This window comes from Balaenoptera borealis, assembly GCF_965194805.1.
Source record: "Balaenoptera borealis genome assembly, chromosome: 2".
NCBI classification, from domain to species: domain Eukaryota; kingdom Metazoa; phylum Chordata; class Mammalia; order Artiodactyla; family Balaenopteridae; genus Balaenoptera; species Balaenoptera borealis.
This window is the reverse complement of record NC_138867.1, coordinates 129,252,016-129,276,317: the sequence shown is the minus strand read 5'-3', so window position 1 is coordinate 129,276,317 and position 24,302 is coordinate 129,252,016. Positions and strand designations below refer to the sequence as shown.

The following is a 24,302-nucleotide window of genomic DNA, read 5'->3' as shown; positions in this document are numbered from 1 at the left end:
GGGAGTGACAACTTATCAAATAATCACAATAAGAACTGACTTTTATTAAACACCTACTACGTGCCAGCCACTGTGCTAAGCTCTTTCTGTTCCATATTTCATAGTATTTTATTCAGTCCTTGCAGCAACTCTTATGAGGTAGGACTGTGATAAACCTTACTTTGTAAATGAGAAAGCTGAAGCAGAGAGTGATAAGTAATTGGGCAGGAAGTGCCAGAGGTGGGATTTGAACACAAGTCCAGGCCCATCACCCTTCACCTCCAGGACAGAGGTTGAAAATGGTGGCCAGTGAGTCTAATCTGGCGTCAGAGGTATGTTGTTTCACCCTCATAATGTTGTATAAATTTGGGCCAACATTAAAAATGTGGGAGAGATCTCGCATACAAATGCAGGTTTCTAATGTTTGGGGGAAAAATAAAATGATTTGGCAAACCTAGGGTCACATCCCCATTGGCAGCAGCTCCTTGGCCTCCGATGGGCTGGTATTCACCTGTTGGCTTCAACTGTCCCCACTCACCCCCTCGGCAGCCCTCCTTGTGCTTCAGGCCCTATGATCCAGGGTGCCCCTTTCTGTAAGTATTTTAGTGGAGGCGAAGATGATAGAGATTCCTGCGTTGTGTTTGCCATGGCCCAGCTGTCCCTAAGGCTCCTTTTAATTGTGATTCTTGCTGTGCTAGACCAGCCCATATAAATCATGGGACACTGATTTTCTTCCTTTGAAGTTATTTGTTCCCAGTTTGTCCTAGGAGGCAGGGACACTACCCTTCAGAATATTAGAGACTCCAGAGAGATCAATGAATTTGCCCCAGATATGAAGATAACAATTCCTTAAGCTTCTGCATGCATTGCCGCAATCAGTACATATGCAAACAGTTACCTGCAAACAAGTAATAATAATAAGGTAATAATGAAATAATAACAAAAATAACTTTTCTGAGTGCTTTACACGAATTAACTCATTTAAAACTTTAACACCATTTGGAGTATGAACCATAATACCTAAAAGGATAGCTACCATCCCCATTTGGCAGATGAGGAAAAAAGCTGAGAAACGGGTGGAGACTTACCCAAGGCCACACAGGGAGAAACCAGAATCCTGCCTTCCAGTCCTGTTTTGTTCTGTTATACCACACTCCATCCTAGGAGACCTGGGGGAGCCTTCTGGGCTTTCTTTGTAACTAGGAAAATTGTCCATCAAGTAAAATAAAAAATGTAAAAGCCCAGGCCTATAAAACAGCCTACAAAAAAAACAATATATATATATAAATAATATATAATTATATATAAAAATTTTAATATATAATTATATATTATATATATTACATATAATTATATAATTATATATTATAATTATATAATTATATCACATATATTATTTGTATATATTATATATATATATATATAATTTCAAAATCTTTATTTTAACTTTTAGTATTTCTTTGTTAGATGTTTTCTGACATGTATATAAAACCTGGAGAAGATACTCCTTTAAAGGGACTCTGTGATCTTGTTCCCACCGAAGACCCCTTTCTATAAATAATTTCACGTTCTAATTGTTTGCAAGTAAGAGGTTCTTGCAGTCATGTTACTTATTAATGTTAGTTCCACGAAGGTAAGGGGTTTTTTTGTCTATTTTGTACATTGACACATTCCAAACAGCTGGACAGTTCCCAGCACTGTTATTTAGTGTTATTTATTAAGTAAGAGCTTAATCATTGAACATGTAGAGGTTCGAAATGTACTTCTGTGGCATAAAAATTATCTTAGGCTAAAAGCATTAGAACAAGCAGCCGCAGGGGGCGCAAAACCTTATCTAAACTTCCTTTGCTGAATTAAGCAGGAACTTCTGAAAAATACAGGCACCATAAATCCCCTTTCTGGGAGATTTTCAATCAGAAAGAAGACTAACCATCATCACAGACTGAGTAATTACTTAAATTATCAGAGAATGTCATACCTTCCACTTGTTCTTGCATGGAAGCTATTTCTCCCCCATCCAGTTCCCCTTCTGAAGTGGGTATATAAACCCCTATTGTTGTTTGGAGAGCCAATTCATCTGAAGGCTCCCTAGCCCTAAATAAACTTTGTCTTTCCTCCTGTTAATTGCCTAATTGTCAGTTAAATTTGCAGGCCCCCAAACACTTGAACCTAAATGGGAAGAGAGAAGGTTTTTCTCCCCAACAATATGAATGTATATATTTGAACAATAATTGGTTGAAAATGATTGAAAGGAGACACACCAAAATTTTAATGTATAAACCTCTAGTGAATGTGATTGGGGGTATTACAGGAGTTTCAACTTTTTCTTTATGTAACTGAATGTATGAGAAACAACTGGTATATGTTTTAAGAAAAAGATTTTTAAAACAAACTTTAAAATTTTGGCTAAGCCTGGGAAGAGCCATCTATCCCGTGTCATCTCCTGCAGGCATCTTGGCCATCCTCATCCCCCGCCTGGACCTGGTCCTCTCTCTGGTGGGCTCCCTGAGCGGCAGTGCGCTGGCCCTCATCATCCCACCCCTCCTGGAGATCACCACCTACTACTCAGAGGGCATGAGTCCCATCACCATCATCAAGGATGCCCTGATCAGCATCCTGGGCTTCGTGGGCTTTGTGATGGGGACCTACCAGGCCCTGGACGAGCTGATCCAGTCAGAAGACCCTCTCACCTTTTCCAACTCCACCATTTTTATTCAGTGAAAATGGCACTGCTTCTTACCCACCAGCACCTGACATTTAAAGATATAAATCTCTTTTATATGCATTATCTATATTTTGCTGCTTTACCTTTCTCTGGGTCAAGTCACAGTGAAACAAGCACGGACTCACCAGCTACAAGGTCTAGATGGTAATTTAAAAATTTTTTTAAAATTTATTTTCTTTCCATCCCTAGCTTTCCACTCTACTGAGAGCTCTCTCAGAAGGAGCTCTCTCTCTGAAGGCTCTTGATTCCATCCAGCTTTTTGGCAATTCACACGATCAATTTCACACCTTGAGTGGGGCTATGCAAGAGGAAGCCACCAAGGGGCATCCAACAGGCAGCAACTGACAGAAGGAGGTGCCGCCAGCTAAGGCTGATGGTGATTTGGTAGACAAAGGGTGTCCTCTTTTCCAGATCTGTTTAAAGAGCAAAGATTAAGAGTGGGGACATAATCCATAATCCAGCAAGGTGTGCACAGCTCCAGCGTCAAGATGGATAGGATCCACAGGTCCATGGTGAGCAGCAACTCTCAGACAGAAAGGAACCACCATATTTAAGTCAAGGGCAATAAACTTTCTAAACAACTGGATAAAGTTTTGGCCCAGTTCAAAGATCTCAACAAAGGACAGCTGTCACAGAAATGGATGTGCCAATGGCGGGGGGTGGGGGGTAGGGTGGGGATGGACAATGATTATTTCATTGTTTATCTCTTGATTCTTTTTTTTTCTTTAACCTCTTGATTCTTGCAACAAGCATTCTTTCTTACCTACCACGCACCAAGCATAGTTCAAAGTTCTTGTAATAGTTTGCAAAAATGGCGACAAATTCCTCTTGACAATGTGACGCTGCAGCTCGCATCAAGAAGTGAAATCTATATCTCTACCCCTTGAATCTTGTCTTGGCCTTGTAACTTGCTTTGGCCAATGGGACATAGTAAATGTGATGCAAGCAGAGGTTTCGTGATGGCTAATGCATTGGAACTTTCATCGTGATGCTCTGTGGAGATAAGAGCACCAAGTGAAGAAGCCAGGGCTAGCCTACTGGAGGAGGAGAGATCACGTGGAGCAGAAATGAATCATCCCAGTTGAGCCCCATCTCCCAGAACAGCCAGCCTGCTGACTTCGAGACATGTGAGTGAAGTATCCTAGACTATATACAGCACCAGTCAAGCTGGCCTGGACCATAAATATTGCTCAGATGATCCACAGAATTATGAGAAATAATAAATGCTTTTAGTTTTAAGCCATAAGATGTGGAAGTTTTTATGCAGCAAAAGCTAACTGATACATTACTCTAAAGGGGATACACTAATGAGAAAAGAATCTCCGTCCTCCAGCTAGTCTGCTCTCCACTGGGGAATAATGACAGGTCATCAACTAAGTTAATACCATCATAGGTCCTTTTGAGGGCAGGGGGACACTAACTGCTCTGGAGTACTGAGCATGTCTTTCCACCTGACTTTCCACCGGTGGCACCATTAGAGCTGGATTTTGAGTAGAACTTGGGTCTCCCAACACTGAATCTGACCCTTCTTCCACTCAGTCCTGCTGCCTTGACATTCCCGTGCCTTTTGTCATGTCTGACCTTGGCTGACAGCCAGGGGCCCCTCAACCCAACACAACACTTCACCCTTCTTGGTGGTGACGGCTCCCTCCCTTCTCCCTAAAATCACTAAAACTGGGGAAAGGCATATAGATAAATGAGATGTTGTAGGCAGATCTGTAGTTCAGTGGGGGGTAAGGATGTTTCTTATTACACTCTCTGTGGTGTTGGAAAGTGACCCATGCTTGTTTCAGCCTCAGTTTTAAGATACCATTTTAAAAAGCCCTTTCCTGCTTATTTTTATCCATCATCCTCCCTTTGCAGCCTAGGGAAGTTATGGAGGGGTGAGGGGCGTGTCTGCCCCAATTCCCAAGTCCTGGTCTCCTGTTTTTGTGTGTTACTTTCTACCTGCTGGATTCCAGAAGGTACTTCATGAACACAAGCTCCACACTCAGATCCCATAGTCTGCAGAGTACCTGCTGGGAGATGGGACACTCATAGCCTCTGCAGTGGTCCACAGCCTACCTGGCCAGAGAGCTGGGTCATCATTTCTACATCAGAAATGTAAAAGACCCAAAGGACTTCCACTGATTGGTTCAGAGCCTTGGCAAAGTGGGCTTCCTCTCTCTGAACCTGTCTCCTCCACCTGGCTCAACTGTCACCCCACCCAACATTGCTAAGTTTAAGATTGTTTTCTCTGTTATTAAAAAATGGTCACTCTCATTCTCCAAGGACAAGTCCCTACTGTGTAAGATGATCAGGTTAATCTTATCATTTACAACAGTCTGGCTAAAGTTAAATCTTGGAAAGAAAATATAAATTTAGCAACATGGATATAAGCAATAAAAGCAATCTGGGGAGACTTATTAGTAATTGTCAGCAACACTAAAGATAACTATTAGAATTGTGTGAGCATTGGGGATATTAAAATTTTTTAATTCTTCGATACTGGGTTTTTACACACACACACACACACAAACACACACACACACACACACACACACACACACACACACACAGGCTTCCCCCTCCCTACCCCCCTACTGATTCTTTAACTTTGGGAGCTTGCTTTTGAATCAAGCATCAGAGAAAATCATTCCATCCCTCAGTGAGCACTTTTTAAGTGTTTTGCATGTGATTATCTCATTTAATCCTTACAATGAAACCATGAGGTATGTAGTGTCATTGTTCTCATTTTCAGATAAGGAAATAGGCCTAGAGATATTGAGTAACTTGCTGACAATCAAACATGTAGTGACAAATGGGTTCAGGACTGAAGACTTTCCACACCAACACTCCTCACTGCTTTGTAGAGCCCAGGAGAGACCTTTGAATGATGGTGGTTAAAGTAAAAATGGGAAAAATGTGTCCAGTGGATTAAAAATTTTTTTAAATTAGAAACCCCACAGCCTCCCTTTATAAGTAATAAATCAGCTGTGAACTGAGGAGGGGGTTTCTGGAGACTGTATGGTGAATCAGGAGCAAACCAGGATGTCCTTGCCACCCTTCATGTCTGCCTGATGCTATTTAAACTCTTTTCAGGCCTAGAGAGAGAAGAAAGTCTTCCCTACTTTTTATACAAAGATATCCTGATTCTGCTACCAAAATCTGACAAAGCACACAGAAAAACCATGACCAAATATAAACATAAATACAAGCATCTTTGGGACTTCCCTGGTGGCGCAGTTGTTAAGAATCCACTGCCAATGCAGGGGACACTGGTTCGAGCCCTGGTCCGGGAAGATCCCACATGCTGCGGAGCAACTAAGCCCATGCACCACAACTACTGAGCCTGCGCTCTAGAGCCCGTGAGCCACAACTACTGAGCCCACATGCCACAACTACTGAAGCCCACGTGCCTAGAGCCCGTGCTCCGCAATAAGAGAAGCCACCACAATGAGACGCCCGCGCACCACAATGAAGAGTAGCCCCCCTTAATGCAACTAGAGAAAACCCGCATGCAGCAACGAAGACCCAACACAGCCAAAAATAAATTAATTAATTAATTAAAAAATAATCTGCAAAATCATTATCTTTCCTACATACTAATTGTCATCAAAAAAACAAAATGAGTGGAATGATATCAGCAACGTGGAGTGAAGAGCTACCTCTCTCTCTCCCCCTTCAATCTACAACCAGTCAAACATCCACAACTCAACAAAGGCACCCCTGCCCAACACACCAGGACACTAGAGAATTCTAAACATCTGTATACCTGAAGGTGGGTAGACTGAAACACACAGAAGAGGCAGAACTGAGGGACCAGCAGAGTTGGGGCCTGTAATCCCAGCCCTCTGACCGTGGCAGCTAAGCCGCAGCTTCAGAGAACCCAAGAGCAGAAGGGGAGGTGGAGCACACAACTCCGGCCTCCTGACCACAGCTGTGCCTGCGGCCACAGGTAACTGGGCAGCAGTGGCAGTGGGGCCTGGGACCCTGTCCCTCGAGCCACTGAGGCACACATGACCCCAGCCTGCCCCCTTCATCTGCAGTGGGGAGCCCTTGAACCTTACAACACCAGACCCAGTAGAGGCACGTGCAGGACCCCAGCTCACCACCCCCCCCCCACCGTTCCCCTCCCACCACGGCAGCAGAGCCTGCAACTCGGGATCACAGATGCTAGGGAAGAGCCAACCATCCGGGTGACAACAGTGGCTCTGGCAGAAGCAAGGCAGCAAGGACGCCAGAGGCACAAGAAACAATAACAAAGGCACGGAGCCACACCTCTTACAGAGACAGAGGCTAGAAAGTGCCAACTCTCAAATGTAACCAGGGGCAGCTCAGGTAAGAAACCAAATCCTTGTGTTATGGCGCCACCTACCTGAAAACAAAAGAAAGGACTCTAACTTCTAACCTGTCGTTAACTTCAAATGTGCTGATAGAGGGACAATTCATCAAGACCCATGAAGAACCATGGTAACATTATACCACCAAAAAAGAGAGAGAGAGAGAGAGAGAATTCTTCATAGACAAGTGATGGAATATTGCAATTTAACTGATAGCGAGTTCAAAGTAGCTGTCATGAAGAAACTCAATGAGCTACAAGAAAACACGGAAAGGTAGTTAAATGAGCTCAGGAATAAAATTAATGAACAGGAGGAATACTTTACCAAAGAGATTGAAACTCTGAAAAAGAACCAAACAGAAATTCTGGAGCTGAGGAACTCAGTAAATGAGATGAAAAATGCATTAGAAAGCACTGGAAATAGAGCAGACCTTATGGAAGAGAACGTCAGAGAGCTCGAAGATAGAAATCTAGTAATGATACCAGTAGAAGAAGAAAGAGAAATAAGATATCTAAAATGAGGAAATTCTATGAGAGCTCTCCGATGCTTTTAGGGAAGGTAATATTAGGATAACGGGTATCTCAGGAGGAGAAGGGAGCAGAGAGTTTATTAAAGAAAACATAGCTGAGAACTTCCCAAACATGGGGAAGGAATTGGATATACAAGTCCATGAATTAAAGAGAAAACCTAATTACTTCAATGCAAAAAGACTTTCTCCAAGACACATAATAACTATACATCAAAAGGATTATACACCATAATCAAGTGGGATTTATTCCAGGGATGCAAGGATGGCTGAATGCCTGCAAATCAATCAACATGCTACACCACATTAACAAAATGGAGGATAAAAACCATATGATCATCTCAATAGATGCAGAAAAAGCATTTGACAAGACTACACCTATTTATGATAAAAATTCTCAATTAAGGTGGATAGAGAAGAGACGTACCTAAACATAATAAAAGCCGTATATGACAACCCCACAGCTAACATCATACTCAATGGTAAAAACCTGAAAGCTATCCCTCTAAGATCAGGAACAAGACAAGGACTCGCACTCACACCACTCTTATTCAACAGAGGATTGGAAGTCCTAACCAGAGCAACTAGGCAAGAAAAAAGGCACCCAAATTGGAAAGGAAGTAGTAAAACTGTCACTATTTGCAGATGACATGATTTTTTTTTTATGATTTATTTTTGGCTGTGTTGGGTCTTCATTGCTGCACGTGGGCTTTCTCTAGTTGCGGCGAGTGGGGGCTACTCTTCGTTGAGGTGTGCAGTCTTCTCATTGCGGTGGCTTCTCGTTGCAGAACATGGGCTCTAGGCATGCAGGCTTCAGTAGTTGTGGCATGAGGGCTCAGTAGTTGTGGCTTGCGGGCTCTAGAGTGCAGGCTCAGTAGTTGTGGAGCACGGGCTTAGTTGCTCTGCGGCATGTGGAATCTTCCCGGACTGGGTCCGAACCTGTGTCCCCTGCATTGGCAGGCGGATTCTTAACCACTGTGCCACCAGGGAAGCCCAGCAGATGATACGATTTTATATATAGAAAACCTAAAGGCTCAACCAAAAACTATTAGAAATAATAAATACAGTAAAGTTGCAGGATACAAAACCAATATACAAAAATTTGTTGCATTTGTATACACTAACAAAGAGCTAACAGAAAACGAAATTAAGAAAACAATCCCATTTTCAATCTCAACAAAAAGAATAAAATACCTAGGAATAAATTTAGCCAAGGAGGTGGAAGACCTGTACGTTGAAAACTATCACACATTATTAAAAGAAATTGAAAACACAAATAAATGGAAAAATATTCCATGCTCATGGATTGGAAGAATTAACATTGATAAAATGTCCATATTACCTAAAGCAATCTACATATTCAAAGCAATCTCTATAAAAATTTCAACATTTTTCACAGAAAAGGAAAAAATTCTAAAATTTATATGGAACCACAAAACACTCTGAATAGCCAAAGCCATCCTGAAAAAAAAGAACAAAGCTGGAGGTATCACACTCCCTAATTTCAAACTATATGACAAAGCTATAGTAATCAAAACAGCATGGTATTGGCAGAAAAACAGATACATAGATCAATGAAACAGAATTGAGAGCCCAGTAATAAACTCACACATACATCGACAATTAATTTACAGCAAAGGAGCAAAAAACATACAATAGAGAAAGGATAATCTCTTCAATAAATAGTGTTCAATAAATAGTCACATGCAAAGAAATGAAACTAGACCATTATCTTACACCATACCCAAAAATCAACTCAAAGTGCATTAAAGACTTGAATATAAGACATGAAACCATAAAACTCCTAGAAGAAAACATAGGCAGTACACTCCTTGATATCAGTCTTAGCAATATCTTTCTAGATACATCTCTTCAGGCAAGGGAAACAAAAGCAAAAATAAATGGGACTGGGCTTCCCTGGTGGTGCAGTGGTTGAGAATCTGCCTTCCAATGCAGGGGACACGGGTTCGAGCCCTGGTCTGGGAAGATCCCACATGCCTCGGAGCAACTAGGCCCGTGAGCCACAATTACTGAGCCTGCGCGTCTGGAGCCTGTGCTCCGCAACAAGAGAGGCCGCGATAGTGAGAGGCCCGCGCACCCCGATGAAGAGTGGCCCCTGCTTGCCACAACTAGGGAAAGCCCTCGCACAGAAACGAAGACCCAACACAGCCAAAAATAAATAATAAATAAATAATAAATTTAAAAATAAATAAATAAATGGGACTACATAAAACTAAAAAGCTTCTGCACAACAAAGGAAACAATAAAAGGAAAAGACAACCAACTGAATGGGAGAAAATACTTGGAAATGATATATTCAATAAGGGATTAATATCCAAAATATATAAAGAACTCATACAACTCAACAACAACAACAAAACCCAAACAACCCATTTAAAAAATGGGCAGAGGAGCTGAATAGACATTTTTCCAAAGAAGACATACAAATGACCAATAGGCACATGGAAAGATGCTCAACATCACTAGTTATAAGGAAAATACAAATCAAAACCACAATGAGATATCACCTCACACTGGTAAGAATGACTGTTATCAAAAGGACAAGAAACAAGTGTTGGTGAAGAAGTAGAGAAAAGGAAACTCTTGTGCACTATTGGTGGGAATGTAAATTGGTGCAGCCACTATGGAAAACAGTATGCAGATTCTTCAGAATTCTCCAAGATTCTTCAGATTCTCCAAGAACAGACCTACCATATGATCCATCTATCCCACTTCTGGGCATTTATCCAAATAACGTAAAAACACCAATTGGAAAAGATAAACGAACCCCTGTGTTCACTGTGTTACTATTTACAAGAGCCAAGATATGGAAACTGAGTGGATAAAGAATAAGCGGTATATATATACAGTGGAATACTACTAAGCCACCGAAAAAGATAAAATCTTGCCATTTGTGACAATATGGATGGAACTTGAGGATATTATGTGAAGTGAAATAAGTCAGACAGGGACTTCCCTGGTGGCGCAGTGGTTAAGAATCTGCTTGCCGATGCAAGGGACAGGGTTCAAGCCCTCGTCCAGGAAGATCCCACATGCCGTGGAGCAACTAAGCCCATGAGCCACAACTGCACTCCAGAGCCCGTGAGCCACAACTACGGAGCCCATGTGCCACAACTACTGAAACCCACGTGCCTAGAGCCTGTGCTCCGCAACAAGAGAAGCCACCGCAATGAGAAGCTCATGCACCGCAACAAAGAGTAGCCCCCACTCTCCACAACTAGAGAAAGCCTGGGCACAGCAATGAAGACCCAACACAGCCAAAAATTAATTAATTAATTAAAAAGAAATAAGTCAAAGACAAATACCCTATGATTTCACTTATATGTGGAATATTAAAAACTAATAAACAAAAACAAAATAAATGAACAAACCAAACTGGACAAAAACAAACACATAAAGAACAGAGCAGTAGTTTCCAGAGGGGGAGGGATGGGGGAGGGCAAAATGGGTAAAGGGCGTCAACTGTATGTTGAAGGATGGAAACTAAACTTATGGTGGTGAACATACTGTAGTGTATAGAGAAGTAGAAATTTAATATTGTACACATGAAACATGTAATGTTATAAATCAGTTACCTCAATTCAAAAATAATAATAATAATAATAATAAATAAAAGGGGAGTTATTAGAAATCCTACACGTAGCAATAGGAAACAAAAGCACCTAGAAACAAACTTTTAAAATGTGCTATATCTATGTGAAGAAAAAGTCTACTGAGTCATAAATTAAGATTTGCATAAATAGAGTCATAATGCATGCTTCAGATGGGAAAACTCAGATTGTAAATATGACCATTTTGCCCAATATAATCTATCACTCTAACTTAATCACAATAAAAATGCCCAACTAGATTTCAGCGGGGTGTTGAGGGGGTTAGAAGATTCTTAAAGTTATCTAGAAGGATTAATGGTGGGGGGAATAAAATCATGAAAAAGGTAGAGTGGCCCTTTCTTATCAGATATTAAATATACTATATAATTAAAATAATTTGGTACTAGCATTAGAAAAGACTAACCAATGGAAAAGGAGAATGCAAAAAAACAGATCCAAGCCTACAGAGAAATTTGATTAATATGAGGGAAACCTTTCAAATAAAATGAGGAAAAGATAGATTATTCAATATATGGTGCTGGAAAAACTAGCTAACCATTTAGAAAATGTATTAGCAACAGTAATAACTTATTGGTGCTTACCAGATGCTGAGCACTGTTCTAAATGCTGTACACATGTTAATTCATTTAATCTTCCTAACAATGCTCTGACATTGGTATTACTATCATACTCATTTTACAGATGAGGAAAATAAGGCACAGAAAGGTTAAATGACTTGGCCATGCCACACAGCTAGTAAGTGGCAAACCCAGGATTCTAGTAAGAATTAAAAATTAGATATTTAAAGGCAAAAAATTAATAGCCATTAAAAATATACATCTTTATTTTTCCAAAGAAGACATACAGATGGCCAGCAGGCATATGAAAAGATGTTCAACATTGCTAATCATCAGAGAAATGCAAATCAAAACCACAATCAGGGACTTCCCTGGGGGCGCAGTGGATAAGACTCCACGCTCCCAATGCAGGGAGCCCAGTTTCGATCCCTGGTCAGGGAACTAGATCCCACATGCATGCCACAACTAAGAGTTTGTGTGCCACAACTAAGGAGCTCACGCACCACAACTAAGGAGTCCACAAGTCACAAGGAGCCCGCCTGCTGCAACTAAGACCCAGTGCAACCAAATAAATAAATAAATAAATATATTTTTTTAAAAACCACAATGAGATATCACCTCACACCTGCCAGAATGGCTATCATCAATAAGACCACAAATATCAAGTGTTAGGAGGGTGTGGAGAAAAGGGAACCTTTGTACACTGTTGGTGGGGATGTAAATTGGTGCAGCCACTATAGAAGACAGTACGGAGCTTCCTCAAAAAACTAAAAGCGGAATTACCATATGATCCAGCAATTCCACTCCTGGGTATATATCTGAAGAAAACAAAAACACTAATTCAAAAAAATACATACACCCCAACGTTCATAGCAGCATTATTTACAAATACCAAGATATGGAAGCAACCTAAGTGCACATCAGCAGATGAATGGACAAAGAAGATGTGGTGTATATATATACAATGGACTATTAGTCATAAAAGAGAATGAAAATTTGCAATTTGCAATAGCATGGATGGACCTGGAGGGTATTATGCTTAGTGCAATAAGTCAGACAGAGAAAGACAAATTCTGTATGTTATCACTTATATGTGGAATCTAAAAAATAAAACAAACGAATGAATGTAACAAACTGTGAGGAAAGAGACTCACAGATACAGGGAACAAACTAGTGGATACCAGTGGGGAGAGGGGAAAGGGGAGGGATGAGACAGGGGTAGGGGATTAAGAGGTACCAACTACTATGTATAAAATAATATACTGTACAGCACAGGGAAATATGGCCATTATTTTATAATAACTTTAGAGGCTAATCTATAGAAATTTTGAATCACTATGTTGTACACCTGGAACTAATATAATATTGTAAATCAACTACACATCAATTTAAAAACAAAGCCACTCCACCCCCACCCAGGGAAGGCGGCAGCCAGATTACCCTCTGTTGGGCCACACCTGCATCCTACGATTCATCAGCACCTTATTGGCCGGGCAGCCTCCATTGTGAGGTAATTCTGGTTTCCTTCTTACCAAAGATAGACAAGCCCTGAGCCTGGCCCTACATCCAGGCACCAGAACCTCCAGTCCAATGGTGTCTTCTTCCTCCCAGTCACACAGTTCACTTTGCCCTAAAGCACTAAGGGCTAAACTGGGAGGGGCTGAAAGCCCGGGGCGAGTCCCAGCGTGTGGCGGGGCAATCACAAGGGGCACTGAGGATCCTCCTGAGATGAGACTCTCGTGAGTCCCCAAAGCCAAGTGAGGCATATAATCGACATCAGCGTCCCCCTCTCACCAGCTCTAGGGCCAGGCACCCTTGGGAATTAGGAGCCAGTATCTCAGTGCTGCAGCCTTGGTTCCTCTGGAGAAAAACCCATGGGAGGCTGGTTCAAGGCTGTTACAGTCCTTAACCCTGAGCCACCACCACCTACCCACCATGCTGAAGATCTCACTGCTTGCAAGGGACAACAACAGCGAGCCCAAGTCCTGGGATGATGGGTCCAAGTCACTCTCGGAGAGTAGCAGTAGCATCACTTCAGAGAGTGTCCGTCCTGAAGAGGAAGCCAATGGATTATCGTAAGTGGCTGCACGGCCCTCCCCTATCTGAGGTCAGGCACTGCTGCCTTCACAGAGCTGGGCCACAACTTCCTACTTCTCTCTTCTTAACACATTTATCCCCATTGAACAGGGGACACGTGGATTAAAGACGAAACCTTCACGGCTCTGGGTATTACACCTGTTTCACAGGTGTTGCAAAATCACAGATAGTCATCCCCAACAGGAGCTTCTTCTTTTTTTTTTTTTTTAATTAAGTAATTTATTTATTTAGCCTGTGCCAGGTCTTAGTTGCGGTGCTCCGGGATCTTAGTTGTGGCATGCAGACTTCTTAGTTGTGGCATGTGAACTCTTAGTCGCAGCATGCGGGATCTAGTTCCCTGACCAGGGATGAAACCCGGGCCCCCTGCGTTGGGAGCGTGGTGTCTTACCCACTGGACCACCAGGGAAGTCCCCAGCATGAGCTTCTCAATTCCCAGAAAGATTTTCTATCTCAGGTTGGCTGCTCTTTCTTCAGCAGTTTCAAGCTGCTTTCCTCTCTGTGGACTTCTGCTATCATTCATACGCTCTCTCCCTCTCTCCCCGCCCACCAGCCTCCCTCTCCCTTCCTCATACAAACCCATCCAGGAAATAGAAGTTCACCTCCTAGCCCCATGTCCCTACTTTTACTCCCATAAACTCAGACACATGGCTCTTTCCCTCAGGGCTTTATTGCCAATCAGACTATTATTTAGTAATCAGATCAGATAATATCCATGGTATAAAGAGATTGTAAATGACAATACCCAGTGTTGATAAGGATGTCAGGAAACGCCCTCTCGCCTGTCGTTTTGGGAAGAATTAAACTGGTACCTTTCTAGATGGCAATGTTGTAATATATGTCGAATCCTAACACATATTTATATAAAACATACAAATACTTATTTGGCCTATGCTTTCTTTTAAAGTACACAGACACACACACACACACACACACACACACAAACAACTGGCCATAGTGGCTGCTTCTGGCTAAGAGAATTGGGAGACTGAGAGGCAGAGATAGAAGAGACATTTATGTTCACTACATAAGGTTCTTTTGGGTTCTTTTTTAGTTTCTTTTACCTTTTGAATTTCATACTGTGTTACTTAGGGCTTTTTTTTTTTTTTTTTTTTGGCTGTGTTGGGTCTTCGTTGCTGCACGTGGGCTTTCTCTAGTTGCAGCGAGCTGGGGCTACTCTTCGTTGTGGTGTGCGTGCTTCTCATTGCAGTGGCTTCTCTTGTTGCAGAGCACGGGCTCTAGGCGCATGGGCTTCAGTAGTTGTGGCATGCGGGCTCGGTAGTGGTGGCGCACGGGCTTAGTTGCTCTGTGGCATGTGGGATCTTCCCGGACCAGGGATCAAACCTGTGTCCCCTGCATTGGCAGGTGGACAAACCTGTGTCCCCTGCATTGGCAGGTGGATTCTTAACCACTGTGCCCTAAGTAGGGAATTCCCCTACTTAGGGCTTTTTAAGCATAAGTAAATATAAATAAATAAATCCTTTGATCAGTAATACCACTTCCAGGAATTTTTCTTAAGGAGATAATAATGCAGGTATGCATGATAATTTTATTGAAGCCAGATCTTAACCTCAGATCTGGTTGTAATACTGACAATTGAGAAACAACCAGAGATTATTTAAAGTATGATACACATAGTGGGATACAATACAGCCATTAGGAGTGATGAAGGAAATCTATGGTTGTGGGAAAATATGTAGGACATACTAGTCATAAAGAAAATTAAAATACAGTATTATAATGGTTCTCCTTGTGTAAAATTTGTGTGCATTTAAAGACAAGTAAGGATGCCTAGAGTAATGTTAAAGTGTTAAAAGTAGTTTTTTCCAATTGGTGGAATTTGAGTATTTCCTTTTATAATGACAATGTATCATTTTTCAAGGAAAAAAAATAGAAACTTTTTTTTAAGTCCCTGAGAGCTCCCAACATGTGTTTTACTCCTCACAGCCCTGATCTATGATGCTGTTAACTAAGGTGCAGTGTTTTCTCCAAACCCTTATCTCACGCTTCCCAAGAGATTTGATCAGGTTGGGCAAGACGCTGCTGTAGGAAAGAAATGAGAGATGGAGGGATGGAGAACAGAAAGGGGGCACATCTTTTGGAGAAATTACTATCAAAGAATTGACAAAAGATTTTTTTAAATAGGGTGTGTGGTTTTTTTTTTTGGCTTTGACATATTTTTCAATAATTGCAGTTACCAAGAAATATAAATTACTGTTGGAAGTGAAGGGACATCTTGTACCACCCACCCCCGCATTGCTTAGGTGAAAAGTCTGAACTCACAGAGACGCAGGAAGTCACTCTCTTCTCTCAGCCCCAGCCCTCTCCCTGGGCAATACTGAAATGCCAAAACCTGACACAGCCCTGACACCCTAACCAACAGGACAAGACCAGGAGACGTGAGCACTGACTCGCCATGTGACCTTGGTCAGTTTGTTTTCACCCTCCGGGCTGCCTCCAGACAGTTCAAAGGCTGCACAAGGAGGTGCCTCCAATGACCTCCTCCAGGTACCTTTTGTTCCAGGAGGAGGGAGCCCCACTACCTGCTTAAACCAGCCCTTGCTTGCCTTTTTTCTATCACCGCAGCTCTGCCTCCTCTTTAGGAGGCCCTTTCAAACAGGTGAGCACCGTAAGGCCAAACCAAAGGTGGTGGTGGTGATGAGGATGATGATGATGAGGATGATGATGATGATGGTGATGATGCCTCACATCTGTGAAGCACTTCACAATTCCAAGATTCATTATGTCATTACCTCTTCTGGTTCTTATTATATCCTTGGGAGGTAGGCAGGTCGAGATGAATAAACAGAAGATGTAAGCAGCCGAGGGCCTTCCCAAAATAGTGACCAAACACAGTCGGTTAATGGCAGAGCTAGAACTCAGAATCCAGTGGTCCTACCGCAGTTCAGTGCTTTGCAGTCAACTTTTCATTTCAATTCCTTTTTGATTCTCTTCTCATGATCCTGTTCCACATTCCCCCTCCCCAGTGGACCGGTGGTGCCTAAGCAGGCACTGCCAGCACTGGTGTGGAGAACATTTAGAACCCTGGTACCTAGCACCCTGCCAGGTACATAGTAAGTGTTCTATATGCACGTTTAGCAACTGTTATTAAATTGTATCCAATGCATAGCATGGAATAAGTTTGCAGTGAATATTGAGTAAATGGGTGAAAGAGTGAACTAGAACCAATAAATACTCCATATGTGGTGGCAGACTTTTTTTTTCTAGTGAATGAATTAATGAATGACTGGGCAGCGATAATTACCTGTAAATTGAGAAAATTCTTATTATTTTTTTCATTGTCTATCTAAATGCCAAGCATCTAGTAGGTCTCAATAAATTTTGAGTGAATGTATCACGGAAGAAATCATTGAATGCATTAATGAATAAACTGGTACTAGGGAGTTATCCAGAATAGTAGCAATGGTTATTAACTTTTTCTTTAGAGCCTAGTGTGTGTTAAATATTTGTTGAGTCACCTGAACTAGCACCAGCCCTTGATCAGAGGTTCCAGAACAGATCCTGGGAACTGAGAGTTAAACCAGAGTCCCCTTCATCTGGTTTTGTCTTCCCACCACAGGGTGCCTGGAGAGGCTGAAAGAAGCCTGAACGTTGTGTCTCCTTTCCCTCTGCTAACATACCCTTTTGTTGCCTTATGCTCCCCCTACAGGATTATGCAAACCTTGATTCACTTATTGAAATGCAACATTGGCACGGGGCTCCTGGGACTTCCTCTGGCCATGAAAAATGCCGGCTTATTGGTAAGATGGACCTGTGCAATGGGGACCAGGTCTACCCATTTGGGGGAAAGGGTTGGCGGGTCCCTAAGGCCTTAGTACTGTTTATCAATGGGCAATAAGCCTGTTGCTTAGGGGGGCACCCTTTGCAATAGGAAATGAGCCTATTGGCATCAATCCACTGGAGCCAACCCAGAGCTAAATGGAGCAGGCCTGGAGGAGACAAGCCGTTCTTTTTTTTTTTTTTCCCCAGTTTTATTGAGATATAATTGACATACAGCTTTGTATAAATTTAAGGTGTACCGCATAATGACTTGACATACGAATACTACAAAATGATTGCCGCAATAAATTTAGTTAACATCCATCTCCCCATATAGTCACAAAAATAGGTGTTTTTTCCTTGTGATGAAAACTTTTAGGATCTACTCACTTTGCAACTCTCAAATATACCATATAGCAGTGTTAACTACAGTCATTGTGTTGTACAATACATCCCCAGTACCTTTTATCTCATAACTGGAAGTTTGTACCTTTTCACCACCTCCATCCAATTCCGCCTCCCCACCATTGTTCTTAAAGACTCACCATACTCGCATACTGATGCAGAATCTACTTTGCCACAGTTCTCCCAACTCCCTAGGATTATATCCTTGCTATTTCATTCATTTATATCAGCAGCCTGGCCCCTCCAGGCATTTGAGTGTGTGACTCCTGTTTGTGATTGATTGTGAGAAAGTGGCTTGGAAGATGAGGATAACAAACCCAACCCCCTGACACTTCCTGTGCCCTCCCACCTCTGTCTTCTTGCTTATGCTGTTACCTTCTCCCTTACTTCTGTCTTTTGAACTCCACCTCCTCTGTAAAATTTGACTGTTTCCTATTAAAATTCCTTCACCTTGTGTTTTTCTAGAACTTATATCTACCTAACCTGGAATCCTTCCAGCACTTACAAAGATGAAACATGCTTATTTTTTAAAATACCTATCTTCCTCACTTACCTGAAAACTCTGAGGGCAGGTACTCTCTGATTCATCTTTACTCCTCCCCACAATACCTGCTATAGAGACTGGCACACTGGAAGTCCCAATTTATGTCCATGGAATTGAATAGATAATTTCCATTTAGTTGAAACGAATTTCTCCTTCTCTCCAGGCCTGCTAAATGGCCCTCATGTCTGAAAAAGTCACATTGAGACCCTGGCTACTGACATGACTTCCAATCTGAATCAGTTCCAACCCAGAGATGGGACGTTCCCCTTTAGAATTCTCAGGGTTCTAGACCTTCTGAAGAGCATTATTACCACATGGCCCTCAACCAAACTCTCTTTGCCAGTGTGGTCTTTGCTTTTTAAGATAACTCTTTTATCCTTTGATTTTTGGTTCCTAAGAGTTATTAGGCGATTTCTTTACCCTCCATCTCCCATCAGAACCTGTAATCATGATTCATTTGAGAAATATATATTGAGCACCTACTATTCTTAAGCCCTGGGAATATAGATGTAAACAAGACAAAAGAGTCTCTGCTATTGGGAGGCTACATCCTGGTGCAATCTAGTGGTGCTCTTCATCTCTCAAATTTCTTCGTGATGTTAGCACAAGTCACATCCATAAAGGCACAGGTGTCCAGCACAAAGAGGGTGAGAGAGTCCCTCTTTGCTCTGTGCCATTGTGATCACATCTGGGAGATAATGATTAATAGTGATCCCTGCTTTATAGTCTCATCACACATAAAAAAAAATGGAGACTATGTGAGGAGGAGACTTGTTCATTAGCTTGACTCTAGTCATCACTTCTCTGTGTATATATATCAAATCATGTTGTTCACCTTAAATACATACAATTTTTAGTTAAAAAAATAAAAGGGACATGGAAAGTAGACATACAAGAGCAGTGATTCTCAACTGAGGGTAATTTTGCACCCCCCTCACCCAAAGACATTTACAATGTCTGGAGACATTCTTGGTTGCCACAACTTGGAGAGGAGGGGGAGGGAGTGCTTCTGAAATCCAGTGGGTAGAGGCCAGGGATGCTGCTAAATATCCCACAATATCTAGGACAGGCCCCTGCAACAACAAAAAATCAGCTGGCCCAAAATATCAGTAGTGCCCCTTTTGATGACTTTGTACTAAAGGAAGGAAGCCAATCCCTAAGAGGAACCTTGGTCTTCAAGCATCTTGGAGGAGGTAAGGGCTGGGATGTGAGAAGGAATGAGAGATCTAGAAGCGGAACTAAAGGCCGACGAGGAAAGGCATGGGCTGTCTGGTAGGTAGTGAGCTCTCTGTCACTAGAAGTATTGTAGCACAGGTTGGGCAGCCGCTTTGCAGTGATGCCAAGAAGGGTATTCAGGCCAGAGCATCTGGGGGCACAAGGACATTCAGGCAGGGGCTCTCATCCCCAAACCTCTATTATGAGAGGGACCCTAGCACCCAGGCGGGGAGAGGGCCAGGTATGGGAGCAATCCACCTGTGGCTCACTGTGCCCACATCTCCTTTCCCCTCCAGGTCGGTCCTTTCAGCCTGCTTGCCATCGGGATCCTCACCGTGCACTGCATGGTCATCCTGTTGAACTGTGCTCATCACCTAAGTCAGAGGTGAGAGTCCTGCTTCTCTGTCACTTGGTGCCGGGTTCCATCTGCGGGTGTGCTAATTTTCCCTGGATCGCTGACCCAATTAGCTGGCCCCCTCTCCAGGCCACCACCCCTGCTGCTCTAGATACTGCAGAGGCGGTGGAGGGAGTGATTAAAATCCCAACTGGGAACTCCTAGGTCTGGGCCCAACTCTGCTGCTAACTAGCTGGACAACTTTGCCAAGCTCCTGCGCTCTCTGAGCCCAAATATCCCCACCTAGAGAAATCAAAAGAGGTAAAGGATGCAAATGTGCTCATACATATCCATGAATATGCGAGATACTTAAGATGTCTTTCTTTTCCTCTTAATCTCCCCACCCCCATCTCCCCCCAACTCCAATACATACACCTTCGAAGGGGAATTTTTTCCAGGTAAACCCTTCTTGGGACAATTTAGTAACAGTAAAAAAACATAGTTAGCAATACAGGGATAGTTCACTTCAATCCCTAATAAAGTGTACATACAACACTCAACGTTTATATATTTAAAACTGTAATGCAAAACAAAATTCCAGAAGGAAAAGACAAATGCAGTGAAAACAAACAATGCTGAGAATTTCATATTTATAAACTAGCAATTCATGGTGATTAACAATTCTTTACAGCCAACAGCCTTATGGCTTTCTGTCCACAGGGCTCAGCTTCTCCCAAGGCAGGCAAATCTAAATATGTCCTCATAGATGTGGAGAAGGTCCTCATGAGTCAAAGTACGGATATTAAATGAAGCTCCTCATAAAGTCAAATTATCATAACCCAAATAAGTGCATCTGGAGTATATATCAATCACACCTAACTTGTGTGGTACTTTCCAGCCCACGAAACACTGTTAAGAGCATTTACTCATTCAGCAATTAAATTTATTGCACAACTACATTGTGCCAGGTACATGGCAGAGCTTTGCAAGTCTTCTTTTATTTACTCCCTACAGTAAAATTTTATGGTAGGCACTATTTTTCCCATTTTATAGATGATTAAACTGAAGCTTAGGTGAGTTAAATGCCTTGCTCAAGGTCACACAGCTAGGAAGTGGCAGAGCCAGTATTCCAAGACCTGTCTGACTCTACCCCTTAACCTATCTGCAAATCTTTTTCTTCCCTCAAGCCTGCCAGGACCATTTTATCACCATGCAGGTTTCCAACATCTCTGTCATTTATGACAACCTTTCCCTGATTTTTGCTTTTGATTATTTGTTTTTCCTTTTTTTTTTCTCCTCTGATACAGAGGTTATAGACCCATGGCCTAAGAGCTGACAGTGGTTTTCAGATATATTTGGGAGGACTTCTACTGTTTTTTTTTTTAATAGTTATTTATTTATTTGGCTGTGCCAGGTCTTAGTTGCAGCAGGCAGGCTCCTCAGTTGCGGCTCATGGGCTCCTTAGTTGTGGCATGTGAACTCCCAGTTACGGCATGCATGTGGGACCCAGTTCCCTGATGAGGGATCGAACCCAGGCCCCCTGCATTGGGAGCGCAGAGTCCTAACCACTGCGCCACCAGGGAAGTCCCTTGGTTTTTTGTTTTTCTCCAGCATTTAAAAACCTGGAGATTTCACATAAAAAAAAATCTGTACCTTCTTGCCAGTCAGACACTCTGCCACCTCTGCGGCTTCATTCCTTCATCATTCAGCTGGAGCCACATCCTGATCAACCCCTTTTGGAGCAAGACCTGTACCATAGCCTAGGACACTGTCTCCACTATCCCCTATTCTGTCTCATACCCAGGCCTTCTCACCACAGTACTGACACCTTTCTGATCCCCATTGCTTTTCAATTTGCAATCCTCAGAGTAATGTATTTGCCAGTCCTATGCAATGTGACCTCGTTTGTATTTCATATGCCAAGCGCATTGAGTAACAATAAAAACAGAAGCATCATGCCGTGTTCTCAGTGCATCACCATATTCATCTCTTACTGGCTCCTCCCCAAAACTGACTGCGTGTAAAAAAACTGAAGCCTGGAAGTATAAAGAGACTTGCTCAAGGTCTCCCAGCCATCTAAGGGGGTGTGTTGGGACTTAAACCCTAGTCCCTGACAAGTCTGGGGCCGTTTCCCTCTCCAAGCTACTCCCCTGAGTCATGCAATTAACTCCAGGGACCTGGGCAACTTGCTCCACTTGCTCTGTTGACAGTCCTCAGCAGGGCCTTCCCGTCCCTTAGGAAGGGCCGCCTAGGGAAGGAGGGATGAAGGAAGAGGGATAGGCTGGAACTGGGGTGTCACATCCTACAGGGGTGCTGGGCAGGAGGCTAAAGATCACCTTTGCATGGGGTCTGGTCCGGGGCAAGCATCCCAAATGTTCCAACACCCTCAACAGTGGAAAGAAGGGAATGTAAGTCCAGAAAAGACAGAACCACTGTCTTGGCCATACTCATACCTCGTCCCCCTCCCTTCTCCTCCCTCTAACCAGGTGCGCACACCTCACAACTTTCTTATCCCCTCTGTCCTTGTTTGCAGACCTAATCAATTCACAGCTACTGTCTACCTAAATAATAATAATAATAATATCCACTTAAATATTAGTGTTAAAAAGGACAGCTACAAAAAAGAGGCAGAATTCTGAAACTTTTAAAAGTATACCATTATAAAATATCTCAATAATACTGTTGCTAGAAAATTACCAGAATGTCCCATATTAATACATGAATATATAATAACTACTCACTTCGAGAGTACATTGTACTTTAAAAAAAAATGTTTTAAGTTATTCATTGCTTGTCCTTTCCCTAGACTGCAAAAGACTTTTGTGAACTATGGAGAGGCCATGATGTACAGCCTCGAAACCTGCCCAAATGCCTGGCTGAGGACCCACTCAGTGTGGGGAAGGTAGTAGTCATAGATGTCACAGTAGTAGTAGTAATAATAACAACAACAATAATAATAATCCTCACCTGTTCTTTCTTTATTTCTAGTAACACAAGTTTTAAATGAATATGTTCTTGTTGAAAACTATTGAACAATACAGAGAATCTCCTCCGATAGCTCCATCCCCCATCCCACTCTTCACCCAAGAAGTAATCACTGATATCTAGTTAGTAAACATTCCTCTAGACTTTTTCTCTGCATGTACTTTTTCTCTGTGTATATGTGTACAAATGGAAATACATATTTTGTTTTGTATTTTCTTGTATATTAATTGGAATATTTTTTGGAAATTTACTCTTTCATCTAATAATATGATTAATTTCTTTCCACATTTGGACATAGAGATTGACCTCATTATTTTGTAAGGCTCAGGATGTTCCCCAGTATAGATGGATCCTGTGGTTTTATTTAATCCTTCCCCTAATGGTGAACATTTAGGTTGTAACCCTCGCTGGATAAAAAATTTATGGTGTACAAAATGCTCTTCTCTGTCTGATCTCCTCTGATCATCTCAATGACCTTGTGAGGTGGGCAGGTGTATCTTTATTGGGAGGAAATATGGTGATAAAAGCTCACAGAGACAGAATAATGTGTCCAAGGTCACAGGTATAGATACTGGTGAAGCAGAGTTTTGACCAAGCACCTAACATGTTAGCCTTTCCCAGCAGAGCCCCTCAGGAGTTAGCCCCTCACCTGCCAAGATCCCTCCTGCAGCTCCTCTCTTGGGAATATCAGTAGGTCACTGATCTCCTGATCAGGAATCACTCTGATTGTCAGACAGGAAAGGCATGGGGCAGTAATAATAGAGATCTCACAATTGTCCATCCTTTCTCATGAAGATTTATCAGCTTCTGATGACACCCTGAATAAAACTTTCAGGCAGGAAGGCTCCTTGGAGATCACTATATCCATGCCTATTCAAATGGAGGAGAATGAAGACCAGATAGAACAATAAGGCTGCTCAAGTTACCCAGGGATCAGAGCGAGGACTGAAATCCAGAACATTCAGCTCTCACCCACTATACTGTGCCATTTCTCTGGAGGCCCAGCAGCTGAGAAAGAATTGGGAAACTATTTTATTTAAACGAATGATTTGCAATTTTTAGTGTGCTAAGAAATACCTGGGGAGTTTGATTAAAAATTACCTATTCCACATAAGCAACAATCATCAACTGATGCTCATTGTGAAAGGTCATTGGAAAACTATAAAGGAAGAATACACTGGCATCACCTGACCCCATGTAGTTA

The 24,302-nt window shown here is 42.2% G+C and overlaps 2 protein-coding genes across 3 annotated transcripts in view; both read left to right on the top strand.

Annotated features, from left to right (window-relative positions):
* SLC36A2 (solute carrier family 36 member 2) overlaps window positions 1–3,950 on the top strand; it is a 29,018-nt gene extending 25,068 nt beyond the window's left edge. Inside the window, exon 10 of the mRNA XM_082381514.1 lies at window positions 2,429–3,950. Coding sequence (XP_082237640.1) covers window positions 2,429–2,700 — 272 coding nt within the window. The 3' untranslated portion in view covers window positions 2,701–3,950. The remainder of the gene's footprint in view (window positions 1–2,428) is intronic.
* A 1,279-nt stretch (window positions 3,951–5,229) lies between these two features.
* SLC36A3 (solute carrier family 36 member 3) overlaps window positions 5,230–24,302 on the top strand; it is a 72,710-nt gene continuing 53,637 nt past the window's right edge. For both annotated transcript variants that reach the window (XM_082381513.1, XM_082381512.1), the window contains exons 1-4: window positions 5,230–13,816; window positions 17,506–17,596; window positions 20,076–20,164; window positions 22,920–23,015. In XM_082381513.1, the coding sequence (XP_082237639.1) occupies window positions 13,677–13,816; window positions 17,506–17,596; window positions 20,076–20,164; window positions 22,920–23,015 (416 nt within the window). In that variant the 5' untranslated portion in view covers window positions 5,230–13,676. The remainder of the gene's footprint in view (window positions 13,817–17,505; window positions 17,597–20,075; window positions 20,165–22,919; window positions 23,016–24,302) is intronic.